Source organism: Dromiciops gliroides, chromosome 3 (genome assembly GCF_019393635.1).
Source record: "Dromiciops gliroides isolate mDroGli1 chromosome 3, mDroGli1.pri, whole genome shotgun sequence".
NCBI classification, from domain to species: domain Eukaryota; kingdom Metazoa; phylum Chordata; class Mammalia; order Microbiotheria; family Microbiotheriidae; genus Dromiciops; species Dromiciops gliroides.
This window is the reverse complement of record NC_057863.1, coordinates 28,078,230-28,100,553: the sequence shown is the minus strand read 5'-3', so window position 1 is coordinate 28,100,553 and position 22,324 is coordinate 28,078,230. Positions and strand designations below refer to the sequence as shown.

Below are 22,324 nucleotides of genomic sequence, written 5' to 3'. Positions count from 1 at the left end.
ATTAATTATAGTTTTGGCTGAATTAGCATTAATACATGTCCCACAGCTCTTTTTTGTTCCTTTTTAAGTCTGTACTTATTGTTTAATATTTTTGTCTTTCTCTTGGGTTAATATTCTCAGTACTTGACCCATAATGAATACTGGTAAATGGAGTCTAGCTTGCTGTGAAAGTAGTTGCCCATTTTTGTAATCCATGGCCAAAACAGGTCTTTGCTATTAATATACTCATTTCTTGCTGTTTTGGTGTGTTGCCAAATTTCTTCAGTTCCGGTGTTAAGTGATAAATATATTTTTTAAATTAACACTGATCTTATGTATGATTTCCTGTTATTATTATTTATACTTTCTTATCCTGATTCTATTAGATTTCACTGAAGTCTTCCTCTAGTGCTTTATTCGGGTTTGGAGGTGACCCTGGTTTCTGAAATGCTTTGCCTGCAGAACTTGGCTTGGAAGTCTTACCTTCAGGGGTGCTTATTTTAGACACAGTGATTCATACTAAAGCACGAGGAGATACCATTTGACTTCTAACCTTGATTTTTTGACATGAGCCGCCGACAATGGTAAAGCCAACACAGATCTAGTTTTCCATGTCTTTTCAGAGACATTTGTACACTTTTGGTTGATCATCTGCTTTTCAAATCTTAGCCACTAGATGGTAATATTTCCTTTTTTGATATCATGAACCATTCAGACTGATTCCTTCTTTTTTTAACCCAATAATTAATGACTCCAGAAATATTATGATAATTCCATGTCCAATTTTTTTCTTTGTTTTTTTCTTCATTGCAAATTAACTCTATATTAAACTCCATATCAAAAATAACAATATTAAGTGAAATTTCTCTGGAAATATATTTCTGAGTTCATACAAAGAAGAAAGATCTATAACCTATTCCCAGTTGAGAATTTTTCTTTACTATTTTTCCCTTTTAATTGTTTATTAACTAGAATTTAGGTATATTTCAAGAACGTTCTAAGTTCTTTACAAATGACCAAGGAAGTTCTAACCTTTACCAAACTCTGACAATTCAAATAATATTTCAATATGACAAGGATTTGCTTTCCAGTTAGGTTCAGTAAGTGTTCTCTGTTAGTATAAATATTGATGCCACCTCCAGAAAGACTTGTCTCATTTACTAATAGGAAAATAATAGCTGACATTTAAATTTTGCAAAATACCTTATATATACAACTGCATCTTCATAAACATTGTTTTGAAAACCAAGTTCTGAAACATCATCAGAATTAGGACTCCTTGGAAGTCATTCAAATCATTCATTGTGTATATGATTACTCCTTGTCCATTCTTCTTTGGGCAGTGACTATATGGAGCAGCTAGGTGATAGAGTGGATAGAGAGCTGGGGCTGCAGTAAAGAGGGCCTGAACTCAAAGCTGGGTTCAGACCTTTATCAGCTTTGTGACCCTGGGCAAGTCACTGAACTCTGTTTACCTCAGTTTCCTCATCTGTCAAATGAGCTGGCGAAGGGAATGGCAAACCACTCTGGTATCTTTGCTGAGAAAACCCCAGATGGGGTCACAAAGAGTCAGGCATGACTGAAAATGACTGGACAGCAACAACAACATGTACCAAGCACTGTGCTAAGCAACAGGGACACAAACAGAAAAAGTCAGATAGTCCCTGCTCTCAAGGACCTCACTCTCCAATTAGGAGAAATGGCACATTGAGGAAAGTTCAGGTGGAGGCCAGTGGAGAGGCCCAGAGATTGTGAGAGTTCAGCAGTGGGCTAGATGATCAAGTCCAGGGAACTTCATGTTACATAATCAGATGACAATGATGGGCAGTTGCAGGCACAGTGGCAGGGTAGATAGTAAGGTGTAGTGATAGTTCTTTATCATAAGGAATGGAGTTGTTGACTTCCATCTCATCTAAGCCCAACAATCTGGCAACCAGCTGAGATGAATGGGGGTGACTGCTACCAATGCTGGTAGATCTCCCCACTGCCTGACTATCACAGATGAGCTTTGGTCTGAAGATTAATCACCCTGAGACCAACAGCCAATGAGCCTTTCCAAATGTAGATAAGTGGTTGTTGCATGAGAAATATGGGGGGAAGAATTGTAGTTTGGCAACAGGTGTCACAGTTTTTATTCCTCTGCTTGAGCATTTAAGATCCCAAGTAATTGTCCAAGACAGTATTTTTTGCTGGAGAAGTGTGAGAATTTTTTAAAATTAACTCATATTAAAAAATAACACAGTAAAATGTTTGATTTCTGTGAACTCATACGATCTAACAACGAGGAAAAAATATATAGGCTAGAAGTCTGCTTCATGATAGGAAGAATCCACATGAAATATGTACTGTAGTAAGCCACAAGTTGGTCATTAAGAGGTGATTGTCTGGTGAACTCTATTGTCCAAATTTAATTGTTGTCGATTGCTTAGACACATTGTACATTTATTTATTTGCATCCTCTGAAGTTTATTGATAATAATAATAGCAATAACACTCAAATTCTTCGCATTGCATTTTAGGGTACATTTCCAAGAGACCATCATCAGCAAACATACCAATATGTAAAACGATTCTTAATGGTTCTCGAAGCTATACATCTCTGCACCAAAGACCAAGAAGTGCAGCTTCTCGGCCAATATCCAGAGCTACTTCAGAAATTTCAGAAATTGAATACCTTGATGTAACTGACCAAGATGAACCATTCCTTGAAGATGCTGCTGATCATCAAACCTTAGAGAATTTGGAAAGAGAATTAAATACATTAAAAAATCTCTCAGGTAATTTGAATTCTTTTTAAGATTATAAAGTGCATTCATTCTGATTTCAACCTTCCTCCAAGATGGGGGGAAATTCTTCCTTTGGCCTTTCTACATTTTGAGCCACCAGCCAAATTTGTTCTTCTCTCTGAAGAATTCTTCTAAGCTCTTGGTGGTAGTAGGAGATATAAAAGTAGTAACAGAGTTTCCCTTCTTGTGCTATTGACACAAAAGCTGATAATTGAACTGTGCCATCACTGAATCTGCATAGTCCACATAGTGCATAGTGAAAGAATTGCACTGAAATCCACTCCTTTGATGGAAAAATGAGAAAATATTCTTTCCCTTCCCATAATCCTCTACAGTTTATCATTCTAAAAAGGGAAGAGGGCCAATCTGCAAAACTCTTGCAGGTAACTATTATATTTTTTTAAAACAAATATTATATTACATTCTGTATGATTATATCCTTCTGACATTCAGCAGGGTAGGGAGTCCTGTTAATGTCCTAAAACACTTAAATCACCTGATTATATGGCTCTTCTATCTGTTACTTTCCTATATGACTAGAGAGGTAATTTTGAACTATGTTGGGAAGTAATAGAGCTGCCATTTATACCCCATAAGGAAGATGCCATCAGAATGAACTATGAAGTGAAAGGATTGTGTTAAGCTACTCTCTTCTGATTGATGTAGGAGAAACCATGATTTCACTATTTAATAAACCTTAAGGCTTATGGACCTTAAAAGGGGGGAAGAGAAGGGAATAGTTTGAATGTATAGATCAGTAATTTTGACTTAATCTCCTGGCAGAATTAAAGGACTTGACGAAGGAATGGTTTATCAATATCCAGAAAAGGAAGTGGACTTTGCCAAGAGCGCAGTGACTCTATCAAGCCAGCTAGACCTTATTTTCTTGACATGCCATCTACAGATTATTTTCTCCTTTGACAGGGAATACTTACAATGTATTTTATCAAAACTTCAGGATAGCATTGGACAGAGTCTCAAGCTTTTCTTATGACAAGGGTGGAAAAGTAGGGACTCGAGGACACAGAGATTTTGAACTGCTTAAATGTTAAGACCAAAAGACCAGTTATCAGTGAGCCAGTGTTAACTTGGAATAAGATCTTTTAAAGAGAAAGAACCAAGGATCTCTCCCTGCCCTTGTGCTATTCAACATTTTTTATGAATTATTTGAAAGAATAAATCACATGTTTATGAGACTCTCAGATGAAAAATTTAGGAGGGATAACTAGCATCCTAAATGGTAGGACCCAATAAGAATTCAAGAGATTAGAATGTCATTTCTAATGAGATAAAGTTTAATAAAAATAAATTTAACATAATATTCTTGGGCTCCAGAAGTTAAATTCATAAGTATAATGTGGGAAAGATATAGTTATATGGGAGTTCATCTAAAAAAAGTTGGATCCTGCAAGATCAATGTGAGTTAATAGTAATAAAAACATAGTGTAATTGTAGAATACATTAAAAGAGACATGGTATCACAGAAAAGGTAACTGAGTAGTTTGAAGGGTCTCTGGACTCTGCCCTGGTTAGAGAATATAGGTTATGTATTCAGTCCTAGTTCCCATGTTTTAGGCATAACATTATGTGGTTTTTTTGCTTGTTTTTTTTTTGTTGTTGTTTCCTGGGCAATGAAGGTTAAGTGACTTGCCCAGGGTCACACAGCTAGTAAGTGTCAAGTGTCTGAGGCCAAATTTGAACTCAGGTCCTCCTCAATCTAGGGCTGGTGCTTTATCCAATTCACCACCTAGCTGCCCCTAGGCATAACATTCTGAAGGTGAAGAACATTCAAAAATGTTTCCTGAAGGATGTGAAGAATGTGCCACATGTAGCTCTGACCTAGGCCCTCTTCTTTTCTCCCTCTCCACTCTTAGTGGCCTCATCAGTTCCTTTACTCTTTCTATACTGATGACTCCTAAATTTCTATATCCATTCTTAGCCTTTTTCCTGAATTCTAGCTGTGCATTATATACTTCCTATATTCTTCCTTTTGAACTGGATGCCCCAAAGGTATACCAAGTTCAACATGGCTAAACAGAATTTATTGTTCTTTACACCAATCCACCTCTTTTCTTAAACTTCCTCCTTACTTCTGAGGCTATTGCAAACCTTTCCAACTCCCAGCTTCTCCCCCTTAGTATAACCCTTGACTCTTCCTTCTTCCTCTCAAGACATATCCAAACGCATCGCCACATCTTGTCATTTCTATTGTCATAACATCTCTTGAGTCCATCTCCTTTCCACTGAGAGAGCCAGCCATACAAGTTCAGCCCCTAATCAACTCTTGCCTCGACTACTGAAGTAATGTCCTGTTGCATTTGGACAGCCTCAGCCATCTCCTCCATTCTTATCCATCTGCCACAAGACTGCCAAAGTCATCTTCCTAAAAGCATAAGTATACCCCAAATCACTCTCCTTTTCAATTAACTGTTGGTTTCCTCTTCCTTTTCTGTGCAACAGTAACCTCCTCTGTTATTTAAGTCCCTCTCCACCAAACAACCTTTCCATCCTTATCACACATTCCTCCACCTATCAGCTATGGTCTGTCCAAACTGACCTCCTTCCTATTCCTCAGATGTGGTCCACCATAGCCTATTATCAGTACCTTTATATTGTTGTCCCTCTTGCCTGAAATACATTCCCACTGCACTTCTACCTTTTAGAATCCCTCCTTTCCTTAAAGACTCACCTCAAGCAGCCATTTTCTAAATGAAGCCTTTCCTGATCTTTTCAACTTCTATCATCCCCCATACAATTCTCTTCTATCTATTTTTTACATATACCTGTATACTGTATACATTGTCTCTCCTGACTGGATTGTAAGCCCCTTCAGGGTAGGGGCTGAACCAAATTTCTTCCATTTCTCATGGAAAAGAGGTCACACCTTTTCCTTTTGGCATAAGAGGGCAGAATTAAGAACATTGGTAGCCATTTCAGAAAGGTATATGTTACTTCCATCTAAACAGAACATTCCCAACAATTAAAATTGTCCCCAAAAGGTATGGAAGTGATTGGTTCCCTTAGCTCAGATGTCCTGGAGCTATGGATGAATATCAGTTTGTTGGTAGTGCCATGATGAGCATCCTTGGTAAGGATACATTGGCTTAGATGATCTCTGAGGTCCCTTCAAGCTTTAATGCTGTGATGATCATGTTATTACCTTCTTTACCTTTTAGGGAAGCCTATGCTGGCATGCATTTGCTTGTGTATTGCACTATTTATTTTGAGTATTTGAACTTAGGGCATTCTGCTTTCCCAAAGTTCATGAATACAGTCCAGTAAACCATACACACACACACACACATATATGTGTATATGTGTGTGTATGTATATATGTATGTATAAACACATTCCTGTTCTGTAACAAAGCAATTAAACAAAAAGGAGCCCAGGGGAAGTTTTTTCTTTTCCTATGAAGTTTGAATATCCTTTACTATACCCTATAATGCTTAGAAGCAATCTGCATATACAGAAGAAGCCCCCAAGCCCCTTGCTTCTTGAGTCTGTGTACCTCCACTTACCTGATAGTTCAAGTTCACAGTCCCCTAATGTTAAATAAATTCCCATATTAAAACACTCTAAAAGCAATTTTTGTAGTAATCAGCATCTCAGAGGCCAGGTGGTAAATATTATACAAAGGAAAAACCATCTGGTGTGCATAGGAAATACCTATGTACGTATGTATGGAAAAATATGATATGCCAAGCTAGAAAAGGGCCTCTTTTTGCAATCCATTAATTAGGGAATGATCAGAATATTCTTTTCACATGTCCATGCAGTCCTCAATAATGAGGATAATGGTCCTGAAGAAATAGATGACTATCTCTGCCTTCTAAGTTATCCTTCACCAGCATTGTTTATGGTAATGTACAGCTATCAATTTTCTGCTTGGGAACTTGGTAAGTTCCCTATTAAATCATTAACAGCCTATATTTATATCCCCATTCTTAGGTTTACTTAATGCTTTCCTGACAGTAACCTTGTGAAATATAGGTACTTTGAAGTCAATTCTATTTAATAAACATGTAATAAATCTCTTACTATATCCAGACAACCATCCTAGGCTCTGAGAATTACTCACATACCCTGTCTTCAGGGAACTTAATATTCGATAAGTTCATTTATTGCCTGGATTCATGAAATTCAGGAGTTTTCAAAGGAGTTGTACTTTCCTATGCCAAGACTTTTTGGTGACAGCTATTTTTTTTAGAGTCTAAGTTCCATTTATTAATTGCACTTGTAATTCACACATGAATTCGGTTAAACAGCCAAATTATTGTGCATGCACATAGAGCAACAAATGTACTCAAGAAAGTCCCAGTTATGGACTGCCAGAGCTCACGAACAACAGAACCCCCAACAAAGACAAGCAAGAAAGGCCGCTCATTGCTCTGCATCTAATCAGTGTGTTTGTTATTTATTAGAAACCTGGGGAAAGTTCACCAGGGCTGATAACCTTCTCTGGAGGCTGTCCTTAGGTTTGAGGCTGTGCTAAGTCAGTCTAAAAACAAGCCCCTCCAAATCCATTCATTGATCTTGGTCTGAAAGCCAGGGCTTTGTCTAGATAATAGCAAAGATTTTTACTCACATGCATATATAGACATACATGTATGTATAGGTAGTGTCCTATATGATTGTGTATATAGGTACATACATGTATTTGTACATATATACATGTGTGTATGTACTTATGTGTATGTGTGTGTATCTATACAGTATCCTTGAAGAAGACAATGTTTTTGGGATACCTTGAGCAAGTCAGTTTAACATCTCTGGGCATCGGTTTCCTTAATTTGTAAAATGAAAAAGTTGGACTCTCAAAGATTACTTCCAGGTTCATGACCCCTTGAATGATTTGGTTCCCTCTCCTCACCTCCTTTTTTATGATAGTAATTCAAAGTCCCAGTTTCTGGTCCATAGCAGATTGGATCGGACACATTTTCCCATAATAATTCCTCCTTGGAGGTAGACCAAATATGTAACTTTCCTGTGCCAACATAAACCCATTTCTCTTTCATGGAGAACATTTCTGTCAGCAGCTTTTATCGTCTCATTTTCTGTTAGCCCTAGGCTAAATCTTCTTCCTCCCCATGTGGATCTCATATGAAAAAGCCAGACTCAGGAGATCAGAGAAGGAATGCTGTAGCGTCTGGATATTAAATGCCACCATCCTTCCCCTCCCCTCTTGTCTAAGGGAATAAGGCTCCTTTAAAAGTGTCATTTCAAAGAGACCCAGGCTGAAGAAAAGCTGCAGCCTGGAGTGGATTCTCCATTATCATGACAAACATGCACACGATGCATACAAGCATGCATTATTCATGCACACATACACAATGCACACAAGTATTCAGGTGCACACACAACTGCAGGCACTTCCCACAGATAGGCAAGGAACCACCCAGAAGAGTGCTCTGTAAACACACCTCACTGTTGTCTCCCTTCCCTCCTCTGCCTTTTCTTCACTGCCCCAACCTACACATTAGGAAGTTTAGAAATGAGCTGTATTAGCCTTTCTATGCATAGAGGAGATCGGGGGAAAGGACATCCCAAGAAGAACAACTTTCCTTTTACTGAAAGATGCCTAAAGTCATCAGTTCTCTTCTGTCATCATGACCTGGAGAGATTCAGAGCGTTGAAGGGAGCATAATACACTGAACATTACAAACCATATACTTTCAAGGATTCCCCTTTTTGTTAATTATGCAGAAAAAAATAGTTTTTTTCCCCTTAAACCGATTGTGTTTTTCAATTTCAGAGACTCTGTTTGAAGCCAAGGAGATATTGATAGGGGCTGTAAACCCCTATTGAGAATGAAAGCCTGTAAAAGGTTACCATATAGTTAAATGAGCTAAATAAATGGAGGAAAGTATTTTTTCTATAATAAAATGAATAGAAAATTCATGAATATAGATAAATTTAGCTATTTTGTTTAGGAAATAAAGCATTAAAACCATATTTTCATCAGGGATTGAATTCTATTTCATAAGTTAATATTAATCATAAGCAATATATAAAAATTTAAATGGCCATTCTACTAAGTTAGTCAAACACTTCAATGACCAGAGTGGATGACTCTTTTTGCTCTAGAAGGCTATGGAGTGAAAGTTTTTAAAAGAGAAAAGCCAGAAGGTCCCTGTCCTCAAAGAGTTTGCATTCCACAAGGGGAATGTCCTTGGAGTTGAAAAAAGGGGCTGGCTTTGTCCATGTCCCTTTGTACAACCTTGTCTTTTTACTGACATGCACCTTTTGGATTTTTCCCAAGATTATGGGTAGGAGATCTTTCAGGTTCTGGGATCACTGTGGTTGTAGTTTTCATTTGTGTGTGTGTGTGTGTGTGTGTGTGTGTGTGTGTATGTGTATCAAACTGTGGCATTAGTAAGTCCTTTATATCTTCTCATTCATGCTGCTATTAATGAGCTTCCTAGCACACTTGAGAACTTCCTCTGTATCCTTTGACATTAAAAGAAGAAAACTTAATTTGGTTTAAATGCATCCCTAAAAATTAAGAAATGTCAACTATGCTTAACTCTCTTGGAAATTAAAAACAGGAAAAGTGAAACAGTACAACAGCAAATACTAGATGGTTTATAGAACTTTCAACTTTACAAAGTATTTACAAACAACTACTTTGACCTTTACAACCATTCTTCCAGGAAGGCATAGAGGAGATGATTATGCCCAATTTCAAAGTGATAGAAAGGTTGAGTCACTACTCAGGGTTTCATGGTTAAATGGAACAAGACTTGAGCCCATGTTCTTTGATTTCAAGTCTTCTTTTCCTTGCACTATAATCATTCCCTATTATTGGTTAGTTGGTTGGTTGATTGGTTGGTGTCTTTCATTCTCAAAGAGGACCAAAATGACACCACTTTGTCAGAGTCAATGTACATTGATCCAATTTTGGCTGAACTGACCAATCAATATGAACTCTGAACACTACCTCAGGTTGAGCAGAAGTAGTCCATATAATTCACTATTATAGCCAATTAAGGGAAGGAGACAAGATTTGTAAAAAAAAAAAAAAAGAAAGGGAGAAAATAGAAGGAGTAAGAAGAAAGCAAAGGAGAGAGAGAGGAGCAGAGAGACCTACATTTGAAAACAGAGAAGAGAAACAGGGAGACAAATAATTTTCAATGGTTCCCAGGCAAGAAGTCATGGATGGGTATGAAGTGGAGCTAATTGTCCACCTTCTCCATCATGATCTACTCTTCTACTACACCATCATCATGTCCCAACTCCATATATGTTGTGCTATGCAAGTAAGTGAAAATACTGAAGGTGGTAAATAAGGTGGATTAGGCAGAAGAGGCATGGTATACATGCAAGATAAACACAAACTAATGAAGGAGGAAAAGAGGGAGGGCACATGCATTTGGGAGGTCAGGACAAGCTTCCCATGGAAGAAGTGAAGAATGAGGGAATCTTTGAAGCAGAAGTGAGGGGCGAGTGGGACCAATGGCCAACACAAGGCCACAGAGCCAGGATTTATTATGTGTTAAGAAGAGACAGAAGGTGAATATGGTGGCATTGAAGAGTGAGGAAGGAACTAAGAGACAATAAGTCTGAGAAGGCAGACCATGAAGTCTGGGAAGGCAGACCGTGGAGCCTGGCCTTAAAGGACTTTTTAAAGTTAAGAAGAAGACTTTCTAGTTTATCCTAGAGGTAATAGAAAACTATTAGGTCTATTGTGATTAGAAGGTAATTTGAACCTCCTTACTGCAACCTTGGGAGGGCCAGGCAGTAGGGGCATCATCTCAGAAACATTAAGATACTCTAATAGGATGACACAAATAGCAAATGTCTGGTCTGGAACACAGACTTCGGTCTTCTAGCCCCACAGTGTTCTTTCTAATATGCTCCATGACCCTGAGTTGTGTCTACTTGCTAAGCAACACACTTTGGTTTTCACCTATCCTCAAACAGTTCTTATTTTCTGTCTAAGCTAAACTGTCATTGACTGGAGGAAACTTGCAAATTATGCTGACATAAAAATGTTGGTGTCTGTGGATTAATTACCTTTTTTAGAGCTAAATCAGCAGTTTCCTTTTTACAGGACAACATAAAATTGGGAGGTTTGGGGGCTAGCAGCAAGTCAGGAAGCCCTAGGTCCACTTCCCAGGCTGTGTGACCCTAGGCAAGTCACTAAAACTGACAACATCAGTTTGCTTATTTGAAAAAAAAGAATATTACTCGGCATGGTTACAATGAGGCTGAAACGAGATATGCAGAATGCTTTGCAAACCTTTAAGATTCTCTCTAGATGGGCAGCTAGGTGGCACAGGGGATAAAGCACCAGCCCTGGAATCAGGAGGACCTGAGTTCAAATCCGGCCTTAGACACTTGACACTTACTAGCTGTGTGACCCTGGGCAAGTCACTTAACCCCCATTGCCCTGCAAAAAAAAAAAAAAAAAAAAGATACTCTCTAGATTAGTGTGATTACATTGACATCTGCTAGGATTGCTCTGCTCTTTGTCCTGAGCTATCATCAGAGCCATTATTCAGGATTGGGTTCTTTTCTAGACTTTTGAAAGGACACCTGTCAATAGTGCCACCCAGATGGGCCAGGCCGAGGGCCTAGAGGACATGTTGTGGCCTCAGTGAGAGAATTAGGCATTTTTCTTCTGAAAGAAAACAGAGGATGGATGGACAAAATAGCTGTCTGAACGTGTTTGAGGTTAAAAGAAAATAAGGGTTAAATTTGCTCTTTTGGGCTGGGAGAGAACTAAGACCAGCAGCCAGAAATGAGAGAGAGGCATAGCATAGTTCACAAAAGCAAGGTGATTCTAATGAGCATCATCCTGAAGTAGAAGAGGCCCCTCCCAAGGGAGCAGTCGTTTGCAGCTGAGAGCTGACACTGACCCAGGCTTTCAGGACTTACAAAGCACCTCATCTTCCTTGCTTCCTCTGATCTCTTAAAAGCAGTCAGACTTAGGCCCCAGTAAGAGTGACAGTGGGGGGCAGCTGGATGGCTCAGTGGATAAAGCACCAGCCCTGGAGCCAGGAGGACCTGAGTTCCAATATGACTTCAGGCACTTGACACTTACTAGCTGTGTGACCCTGGGCAAGTCTCTTAACCCTCATTGTCCCGAGGGGGGGGCAACAGTGTCCTGGATTCGAGAGACCATTGTTCAATTGTACTCTCCCCTAAGTCAGGCTGCCCCCAAAATAGTTTGTTGAGTTCTGGATTCCTCCTTTTAGAAAGGGAATGGGAACAAGGCCTCCTCTGGCCTCTCATCATGGCTGCATCATAGCTGGTCACTGACCCAGATGTCTGTGGGCAGGAGTGTCCCCTCCTTCACTTGACTCTAGAAGGCACAGGGGTAGCCCCCAGTGTTTTGGCAATGGGGGGAAGTATCTTTTTATCATGAATATGTATGGTCACCGTTATTCGAATGTGTTCCTAAGTCATTCAAGGTAGACTGAAGAGGTGGCTTTTTGTTATGACCACTAGTGGATCCTTTAGATTGAAAACTGACTCCTCTGTTGGCAGAGGTTAAGATACAGCCTTTCCCTAGAAGGTGGCACTTCTTCCTCAGTCTGGAGGGATGGCAGGAGATAGGTAACAAGGTTGGGTCCTTGAAAGGGGAAAGGGACCTTGAAAAGTCTCTGACTAGGAACGTGTGGCTAAGTATGACTAGAATTTTCATAGGCCTTTTGTGTCTTCAGTTGGACTCTTCTTGTTGTCAGAGCAATGACTCCCTCTTACCTCTGCTCTCGCCTTTTTCATTCTGTTGACTGTCCCTTCTGTAAGATGGAGTAGTGGAGTATGTGGAGGCTACTCACCTTTTACTGCAATCAGAGGTAGAGAATGTAATACTCTGATGGAGGCAGATGGATAACTGGTGGTTTGTTTCTTTCCTTTATTTTTCCATTTTTTTCTTTTCTCCCCACTAGGAGTTGGGAAACCTGTGGCCTTGTGTTCATACAGGTTCTAGTGAGCCTAGTGCAGGTATAAATGTTTAATTCATCACTGTCTTCTTTTCATGAATGAATGAGTTTCTCATATTTTTATGATTACTGTTAAAGATTGTATATTCACTTATTGGTGGCATTTTTGATAACTGTACATTTGCAGTGATGTAGGCATTTCATCTGATGGTGCATATGCCTAAGAGCTATAAACATGCATTAGATTTGCTTTTTTATACTTTCATTATTGAGCTAATAATTTTCCTTGATAGTGGATATGTTTTATAGTCCACATGAAATCTCTCTTCCCTCTCTGTCTCTGTTTGTTTCTGTCTGTCTGTCTATGTCTTTTGAAATTATATTTATATCTTTGTTTTGTGAGATTTCATTTTCCAAGGAACTCTCATGTCTGCTGCCTGAGCTCTCCCAAGAGTGGCATACCACCTCTTCTTGAAAACTTAGGAACAATATCAATGAACTGGAGTGCATCTAAAAAGAGCAAATAGGATAATAAGGGGCCTCAATCAGTTGAAATATCTGGTAATATTTAGTTTTTGGAATATTTAAGGGAATATGATAACTTTCCATTTATTTCAATGGTTCCATATGGAAGAAAAGGAATTTACTCCTTCTCTCCACCTTGGCTTCACTGGGAAGAATTTGGAACAATGGGTAAAAGGTACAAACAGATAAATTGAGGATTGAAGACATTAAAAAAAACTTCCTAAAAACTACTGCTAGCCCCAGGTAGAAGGGGAGGGTGGTGGTGGTAGTGGTGGTGGTAGTGGTGGTAGTAGCAGCAGCAGCAGCAGCAGCAGCAACAGTAGTAGATTCCCCCTCACGAGGGGTCTTTAGGCCTGATAAATTATACACTAGTAGTGTTAAACCCCCCCCAAAATGGGGGCCACTAAAGGCTGCATATTGACCTAGAAAACCACATGCTGTGGTCTGTTGTATTTTTATTTATTTTGTTTACTACTTTCCAATTATGTTTTAATCTGATCCTGGTGCCCTGGACCCTAGTCGGTGTGTTTGACACCTTTGTTATAAAGGGAACTCTTGCACAGGTATGGGTGACACTAAGTCATAGCTCATATCCTTTCCAGCTCTGAACATTTGTGATTTTGTTACCATGTGAAATAGGTGCTGCAGTAATCATCTGCATTTTGTAGATAAGGGAACTTCAGATAGATTAGCCGACTTGCCCATGGTCTCACAAGGAGGTATTTTCAGTGGTCGCATTCCTCATTTGGGGGCCCACACTTTTCCAAGTTTCAGAATGCTTAGAGAAAGAGCCGAATGACTAAAGAATGAGCATTGCCCAAAAGTATGGCATGCAGCTAAATAGGTAACCTGTTGAGTCAGTAATGTGCATCTGTCCAGAACTACTGCTGCAAACAGGAAATCAGCTTGCCTGCCTTCATTGAAGAGGAGGATTTTGCAACAGATCAAGAAATCTGGGAACATGTGCAACACTTTCAGTGAACATATGCTACTTCCTGCTGCATAAGCCCATCTTTTAATACCAATAGTATTGCAGTGTTGTCATGTGGCTCTGGAAATTGCAGACTGGCCTTTCACTAGGCAAGTTGATGCAAAATTTTTTCATCTCTGTTTGATCTTAGATTAAGACAAAAAACGATTTAGAACAACCAATTCGTGATGCCTAACTACATGTTCCTCAAGGGATATAATCACCAGATCCATGATTTCACATCTGGGATGCTTCCCTGTTCAGAGAGATGCAAAATAATGAAGGGAGCAAAGGGGAGGTGGTTATATAGCATGGAAAGCATGTCTTATACTCACAGAGTTTATATGAGGTATTGAACTCCTTTTCTTTTTGTACTGCTAGGTCCAGGTGTATTCATATGACATGTAACATCCCATTCACAATGTGGTTCAAAGCCAACATCACTGGTAGAAATTAAGATTCACAAAAATAAGATTATGATGTGAAATTTTACCAAAAAAAAATACATGAGAGTAAACAGAGAAATGATTGGACTTTTTTTAGGTCAGCAGTGAACTCATTTATGTTGGCCAGAATGGCTTAATGTCTCTGATTTTGTAGGGACTTTTATCCTTTTAACAATGTAGGGAGACATTTCCAAAACATTTATTCTTTTATTTTGTAAACTTTCTCACTAATATAGTTAACAACTCAAGGTCTGACACCATTTTAATAAAACATTCTCAAGGGGAAGGGCTTGTGTTTTGATACCTGAGGGCTCTGAGAGTTCTATGATTGTCATAAAAAACATAGGTTTCTAATTAAAGAAAAAAGACTTTTCAGTAATTCAGAACAAAATGTTAACATATTGTGACAGTATCTTAAAAGTTAGAAGACATCTGGTATAGATATTCAATGAGGCTAAAGTCTTAAGTCTAAAAACTGTTGTCTTTTCAAAATTAGGTGTGTATTTTCCTTCTGTTATTTTATTCTAAATCCAGAAGGGCTTTTTACAGTGGCAGGATTCCAAATTTTCCTATTCTGTTGTTTGATATGAACTGCATTTTAAAATATTATTAGAGTCTCAAATTAATTTAACCCTACATAGTTCCCAATTTCAAAAATTTAGCTTTAATATTTCTCTTTATGGAGACAGCTAGGTGGCTTAGTGAATAGAGTGCTGGTCCTAGAGTCAGGAAGACCTGAGTTCCAATCCAACCTCATACATACTAGCCGTGTGACTCTGGGCAAATCACTTTAACCTCTGTTTGCCTAATCCACTGGAGAAGGAAATGGCAAACCATTGAAGAATCTTTGCCTAGAAAGCTAAAGGACTAATGACTAAATGACTGAATAACATTTCTCTCTATAGCATTCAAAATCTAAGGCACATTCAGTATGATATTTTTAAAGAAACAAAACAAAACTTTCCAAATAGAACTTTTTTTCAAGGACATTTGAAATATCACACTACAATACATACATTTTTAGGACCCAAAATACAATGATTTTTTTTTCTTTAGAAATGAAATACATCTCTGTCATTTTAGGGAAATGTTAGCTTCAACATACAAATCCTAGCATCCCCAAAATGAGGGAGAATAAATTGGATTTACTTGCTTCTAATAATCACTTGATCATAACAAAATAAGTGACAGTTACTGTCTTCTGTTTAGGAATTGTTTTAGCACAATTAAAAAGAGTTCACAGTTCTACTTTGAAAATAAAATACTTTGCCAGTCTGTAGGAACACTGTAGATATGTGTCTATTACATAGGTGTAAGTAGAGAAATGATTCATCCTTCTCTGATGGTCAAGTGACATAAGAGAGTATCCAGAAATGAATTACAGATATTCAAACTTCTTTTTTTTCTCTTATATATATTAAACCTTACATGATAAGAAAATTAGGACATATAATCTATGTAAAGTCGTCAAAATTTGATTATATTTGTAAACTTAACTTCAAATATTTAATTTGCTTGAGGGAGAGAGGTTATTTTCCCCTTCTCCTAGAACAGGCAATCCTCCTGGAATATTTTTCATGGCAAAAATATTTAAGAAGAATGGACAAAGAGGAAAAACCTGTCCTTTACCCCATTCTTCTGGTTTCTTACCCTTTTCACAGCAAATGGGCAAATTCAAAATGGAAATGAAAGATTAATAGCTACTTGGGAATTAGGCCCAGAATCCCTTTGGTTGCATTGCTATCACCCCAGATGGGTCAGGCTGAGGCACCAGGTTGATGGAGAGTCCTGATAACATCAATGAAAGCAGGCACCCCAGCCTGTCTGGGGTGAGGACATATAGTCAGAGCACCTTTGCAAATATGACAATCACCATTACTTAAGCTTAATATACAGGTAGTTAGGAAGCTTAGAATATCTTTACTGAAAAGCCTTGATTTTGTTTAAAAGAGACTTAGACACTGCTGCTAAATGAAGTGACATTTACAAGTGTCACCAACACAAGCAGGCACAACAACATACTTCCTCCTCCAGGTTAAGCAAGCCAGGAGGAGAAAAGTCACTGCCCAGCTAGGGCAACAATTCAATTCAGGGACACCAATCAAACCAAGTATTTTCCCACATTCTCATGCACTTAAACATCTTAGAAAAAGATAAAGATTCCCATCTAGAAATGTTTTTTACTTCTTCATTGCCCTATCATATCAACTGAATATCTAGGGATATTTAAATCATAGAGATACTGGTGATCCTTCCTTACTGCAACTTCCTCAAACAGATTAAGACACATGGGGAAAGCAATGAGAAGCTATTAGCTTACACCCACATTTCCAAGGGAGTTCAAATGCCATAGAGTCAGGAAACTCAGCTGAGCCAAAAAGAAAGAAATTTGTAGACTAACATAAAGCCAGAAATACACAATTTGGGTGGGTGGGAACTGGGAATAGACAAATAATAAACCCATTCATTCTCTCAATAGAAAATTTCTATCACCCTTAAACCTAAAATGTGTGCACACACACATTCCCTATCTGGAGATGTCAAACAATCAATTTACTAAGCATATACTATGTGCCAGGCACTGTGCTTAGTGTTAGAGACATAAAGAAAGGCAAAACAATCCCCCATCTCAAGGAGCTCACATTATAATGGGGGAAATAACTAGCAAACAGCTATGTTCAAACAAAATAGAGATGGGATAGATTGGAGATCAGTACAGAGAGAAGGCACTAGCAATAGGAGGGACCAGGAAGGCTTCTTGGGAAAGGTAGTATTTCAGTTGAGACTTAAAGGAAATCAGGGGAGGCAGGAAGTGTAGATAAGGAGGGAGAGACATGGAGGAAAGCCAGTGAAAATTTATGAAGTGTCTTATGTGCAAGGAACAGCAAGCGTGCCAATGTCTTTGCATTGCAGATCATGGAGGAGGGAGCAAGTTTAAGATAGGAAAGGTAAAAGTAGGCCGGGTTGATGGGCTTTAAAATCCAAACACAAGATTTTATGTTTTTTCTTGGAGCTAATGTGGAGCCAGTAGAACTTAGGTGATTGGTGGGGGTGAGTGATATGGTCAAACCTGCACTTGAGGAAGATCACTTTGTCAGCTGAGTGGAGGATAGGCTGGTGTGGGGAGGGACCGGAGGCAGGCCGACCCAACTACAGGTTATTGTAGCAGTCCAGGTGTGACGTAATAAGGGCCTGTGCTAGGGTGATGATAATGTCAGATAAAAAAAAAAAAGAATTAGCTCTCTTGCCTCAAATATGACATTGAGAGGAGAATAGTGGGGCAGCTAGGTGGCACAGTGGATAAAGCACTGACCCTATGTTCAGGAGGACCTGAGTCCAGGTCCAGCCTCAGATGCTTGACACTTGCTAGCCGTGTGACCCTGGGCAAGTCACTTAATCCTCATTGCCCTGCAACAGAAAGAAAGAAAGAAAGAAAGAAAGAAAGAAAGAAAGAAAGAAAGAAAGAAAGAAAGAAAGAAAGAAAGAAGGAAGGAAGGAAGGAAGGAAGGAAGGAAGGAAGGAAGGAAGGAAGGAAGGAAGGAAGGAAGGAAGGAAGGAAGGAAGGAAGGAAGAAGAAAAGAAAAAAAAGAGGAGGGGAATGGAAGAAGCAATTTCTCCTCAATCCTCCATGCTTAGGAATCACTAACAGAACTGCTGTGGAAAGAAGACAATGCTTAAAATCTAGGGATTGAGTCAGTAAAAAGTTTCATATTATTCAGGGTTACAAGCTAGCAAGTAAAGGAGCCCAGAGAGAGGTGAAGTTCTCTTGGGGACAAATGGACTTCTGAACAGAAGTCATTTCCCATGGATCCTTACTATCCATAGAAAACATATCTTCATGCTGGGTTCACACCCCATCTGGTCTTGGACTTAATTTACTATGTTCTAAGAGAAGGGGAAACAGCGTCCTATTTTGCCGGTCTGTTATAATCCTTAGTGATTCAGGGCAGGACTGTTTGTCTGTCTTTTTGATTTTTGGCATTGGCTGGGGTAGAGACAAACCAAAACACAGGGAGTAGAAGTGGCTTTCCATTTATACAAAAAGGGAGGTTATTCTAAAGTGGCCTCACCCATGTCAGTAAACAGGGCTCACATGTAGCCCCTTTGTCACGACTGCAGCTAGTATGAACATGTATGGACAGAAACTAGAAGAGTCAATCATGCAGTGAGAGGGAGAGATTTCAGAGGGACAAAGTGCACATGACATTTCTGCAACATTAAATGACACCTATGTGAAGGCCATTGGGTAGTCAGCTAGGTGTTCTATGGAGCATTTATGGAAGGATTAGGATGAGAATTCCATAGGTTAAGAAGGTACTGATAAGCTGCTTTTTTCAAAGTTGGAAGGAAGATCTACATCTATAAAATAGTAAGTTTATCTAAACTTCACGTGGAAGTACAACAGATCCTATTTCCTACATATGGTTATCTCTATTGACCATTGACTTAGCAAAGTGAAGATGATACTTACCTCTCAAGGTCATTGTTAAGATCAAAGGAGATGATATATGTAAAGTGCTTTTCAAGCCTTAAAGTGGAATATGAATTTCAGTTTTAATTATGATGATTATTGATGACATTTTATTTTGGACTTGCTTTTTTCACTGTGATTTCTTCTGGATTGTTTAATTTCTTGATATCACCACACAGGTGTTCAGTCTTTCATTGATTTATGGCCAACAGACTCTGAAAGCAAAGGACAATTGAGGTTCAATCCTTTAAAACTCAGAATTTTAATTGCCTCTTGAATCCCAAGGAAAATATTTGAACTATAGAACAAGGCACCTTAACTAGAAAGGGCAGCTTGGCTAAGGAAGCACTTTGTTTAAAATCATTGATATTAGGGTCGAAATGGATTTTAGAGGTCATCTAGTCCAGTGTTAATTAGGGAATCTAGGTACAGTTGCTATAATTTCTAATTATGAAGAGGACAGCTAGGAAGAGTTGAATATAGGGTCATTACAGAGCAATGTAATAACATTTGAGCTTCATTGACAAGCGTTATCATTTTCCATTAAACTTGGTGAATTTTATGACTCTGAAACAATCCTTCCCAAATGTAATGATAAAAGTATCCACAAGCTGATTTTTTGATCACTCGCCATTTTACAGGTTTGTATCACTGACCTCCTTATTGCTCTTTGGTGCAGAGAATGGATAGTTATATACAAGAACCGATATACCACACTCTTTACAATTCTAGGCAAATTTTCAGCACAACATGCTCAGTCTTTTTTAGAAGAGTAACAATGTCTCAAATAAAATATTTCAGATGCTCCAGAAAGACTTTACAGCTTAAACTATGAAAAGTTATCAAGCATCAGCAGATATTCAGAGAAGATAAGTAACACCATGACAGATGTTCCAAAGACACCAGGACTAAGGGACTCCAGTAGACTTGACATTTCAAGGTAAGTAACAAATGGAGCATGATAAAATTGTTGACATGCCAAATTCCTTTCCTGAGCTACATAATGAAATACATAGCCTATAAATGTGTACTGCCTATGGCTATTATTTGTAATATAGTTGAGGTCACTGGCTAATTACACTAGGGTACATTTAGAAAAAAACAGCTAACAATTCTTGAAGTTGTGCTATGTCACATTTTATAAAATTATATTGCACTATTTTAATTCAGAGAGGTAAATGGTTCTGTGACACACCTAATATACTAGAACAAGAGGAAAGTGTTGAAGGGGGAACTCTCTAGGAATCTCCCTGCATTGACCAAAAGTAATATATATGTAAATATGGTTAACTATTTGATAAATTACCCTCGTATATCCCAAGCTCTTCAGTACTGTTTTCTCTATGATCAATATAATTATATCTAAGTAATAAAAATAATTATATCTAAGTTATATTAATAATTGTGATTATTTCCAACTGCAGTGAGCTTCTCCATTTGAAAGTTGAAGCTAATGTGTTCAGAGATTTGAATTTTAATTTGTTTTCCAGTCATTTCAGTATGGCTGACACTATATGACCCCATTTGGGGTTTTCTTGGCAGAGATACTAGAGTGATTTGCTATTTTCTTCTTCAGCTTGCTTCACAGATGAGGTAGACATTGTTCAGTGTCTTGTCCAGGTTCACACAGCTAGTAAACATCTGAGGCCAGAATTGAAGCCAGGAAGACAAATCTTGATTTCAGGCCTGGCACTCTATGCACTGCACCACCTACCCACTGCCCATAGTGTCACTACTATAACAATTCATCAAGTAGACTAAAGATACCAGTTCAAGGATAGGCACCAGTAGATAGGGACTCTGAATTTTTCAGAATGCTCATGAATAACTTCTTCACCCAAGGTAGCTTACTATACAACATATTAGGTTGTGTGTGTACCATGAATGGCAGTATGAAACTGGATAGAGAATAGGTCTTAGAAGTGAGGGAGACCTTCTGTAAAGCCCTCTCTCTGATATATCCTACCTGTGTGACCAGAGGGAAGTCACTGAGCTTCCCCAAGACTCATAAGTCTATATGTTCCAGAGGAGTTGATGATCTGCATGGATGGAGTCAGTTTCCTTGATGAAACAAGAATCCTCCAAGTACATTCCTTCTGAAAGCTCTTAGCTAACAGTAGAAACTCCCAGTGATCCAAGACCAGCTCCATGCCCTCTACTAATTGTGTGTTGTGCTGATCCTCAAAGCCCCTTCACACCCAGATTTTCTCTTCTGTGTGTTGATTTTTGATGTGCTTTGAATCCCCCAGCTTGGATGCTGAAGTTCATGGTCTGCTATCATCATCAGAAAGCAGCATAGATGAAGAAGAAGAGAACTCTCTGGAAAGGCTACAAGTCGTTGCCCTCCACTGACCAAGACGAAGTGACTGATCAGAATGTCCTTATTTTTGACTTGTGTGTTCACTCACAGATTAAAGCAAATATGAGACAAGATTTAACCAAATGAACCTAAATACTGGTATTAGCTAATAAAACAATGGATTATTGCTGTCTCATTTCGAAGCCTGCCTACTAATAAAAATTGCTGAAATTGTTATAAGTTTAAGATATATTTCTTTTGAATGATGAAAGATCACTAGGAATAGTAGTAGTGGCAATAATGGCACATCGACATAGCACTTTAAATTTTTGCAAAGAAATGTGTCCAAATAGACCATATTTCTCAGTACTCATTAACAAGACCTAGATTAGAGAAAAAAAAATGGTTATAAGTTGAGTGCCCAAGGAAACTATAGTATGTCAAAACAGAAGGGAATATTTCAATAAATAATTTATTGCTGAAAGACATTTTTAAGCATTGAGTGACATTGTCACTTCAGAAGAGACTGATTTGACTCAAGCACAGCACTTCGCCAACTTCAATTCAGTTGAATTCATTGTTAATGAAGAGAAGCTAATGTCTAAAAGTACTTTGACCTATGTCTTTCTATTGATAAAAAAATTGACTTGGCTTTTTTAGGAGTTCTTGTAGTTTTAGAGAGATCTTTGATTTGTTGTTATATGAGGCTTCTAGTACAAACCCCTAATCTTATAACTAAGGAGGCTGAGGTCATGGAATGTGATCATACAGTAGAAAGTAATAGAACTGAAATTAAAGTCTGGGTCATCTGGCTCCAAATTCAGTGCTTATTCTCACTGTTAGGGGAACAAAGAAGACCCCAAAACATTGCTTTGAAGTTCACATGATACATAGCACTTTAAATTTTTTGTCCTGATATTTTTTACGTGGTAAAAATTCAAATCTGCAAAGAATAAGA

At 38.4% G+C, this 22,324-nt stretch overlaps 1 protein-coding gene across 3 annotated transcripts in view; it reads left to right on the top strand.

Annotated features, from left to right (window-relative positions):
- ZBBX (zinc finger B-box domain containing) overlaps positions 1 to 21,583 on the top strand; it is a 111,885-nt gene extending 90,302 nt beyond the window's left edge. For all 3 annotated transcript variants that reach the window (XM_043996218.1, XM_043996219.1, XM_043996217.1), the window contains 3 exons: positions 2,499 to 2,756; positions 19,869 to 20,007; positions 21,317 to 21,583. In XM_043996218.1, the coding sequence (XP_043852153.1) occupies positions 2,499 to 2,756; positions 19,869 to 20,007; positions 21,317 to 21,419 (500 nt within the window). In that variant the 3' untranslated portion in view covers positions 21,420 to 21,583. The remainder of the gene's footprint in view (positions 1 to 2,498; positions 2,757 to 19,868; positions 20,008 to 21,316) is intronic.
- Positions 21,584 to 22,324: the final 741 nt, after the last annotated feature.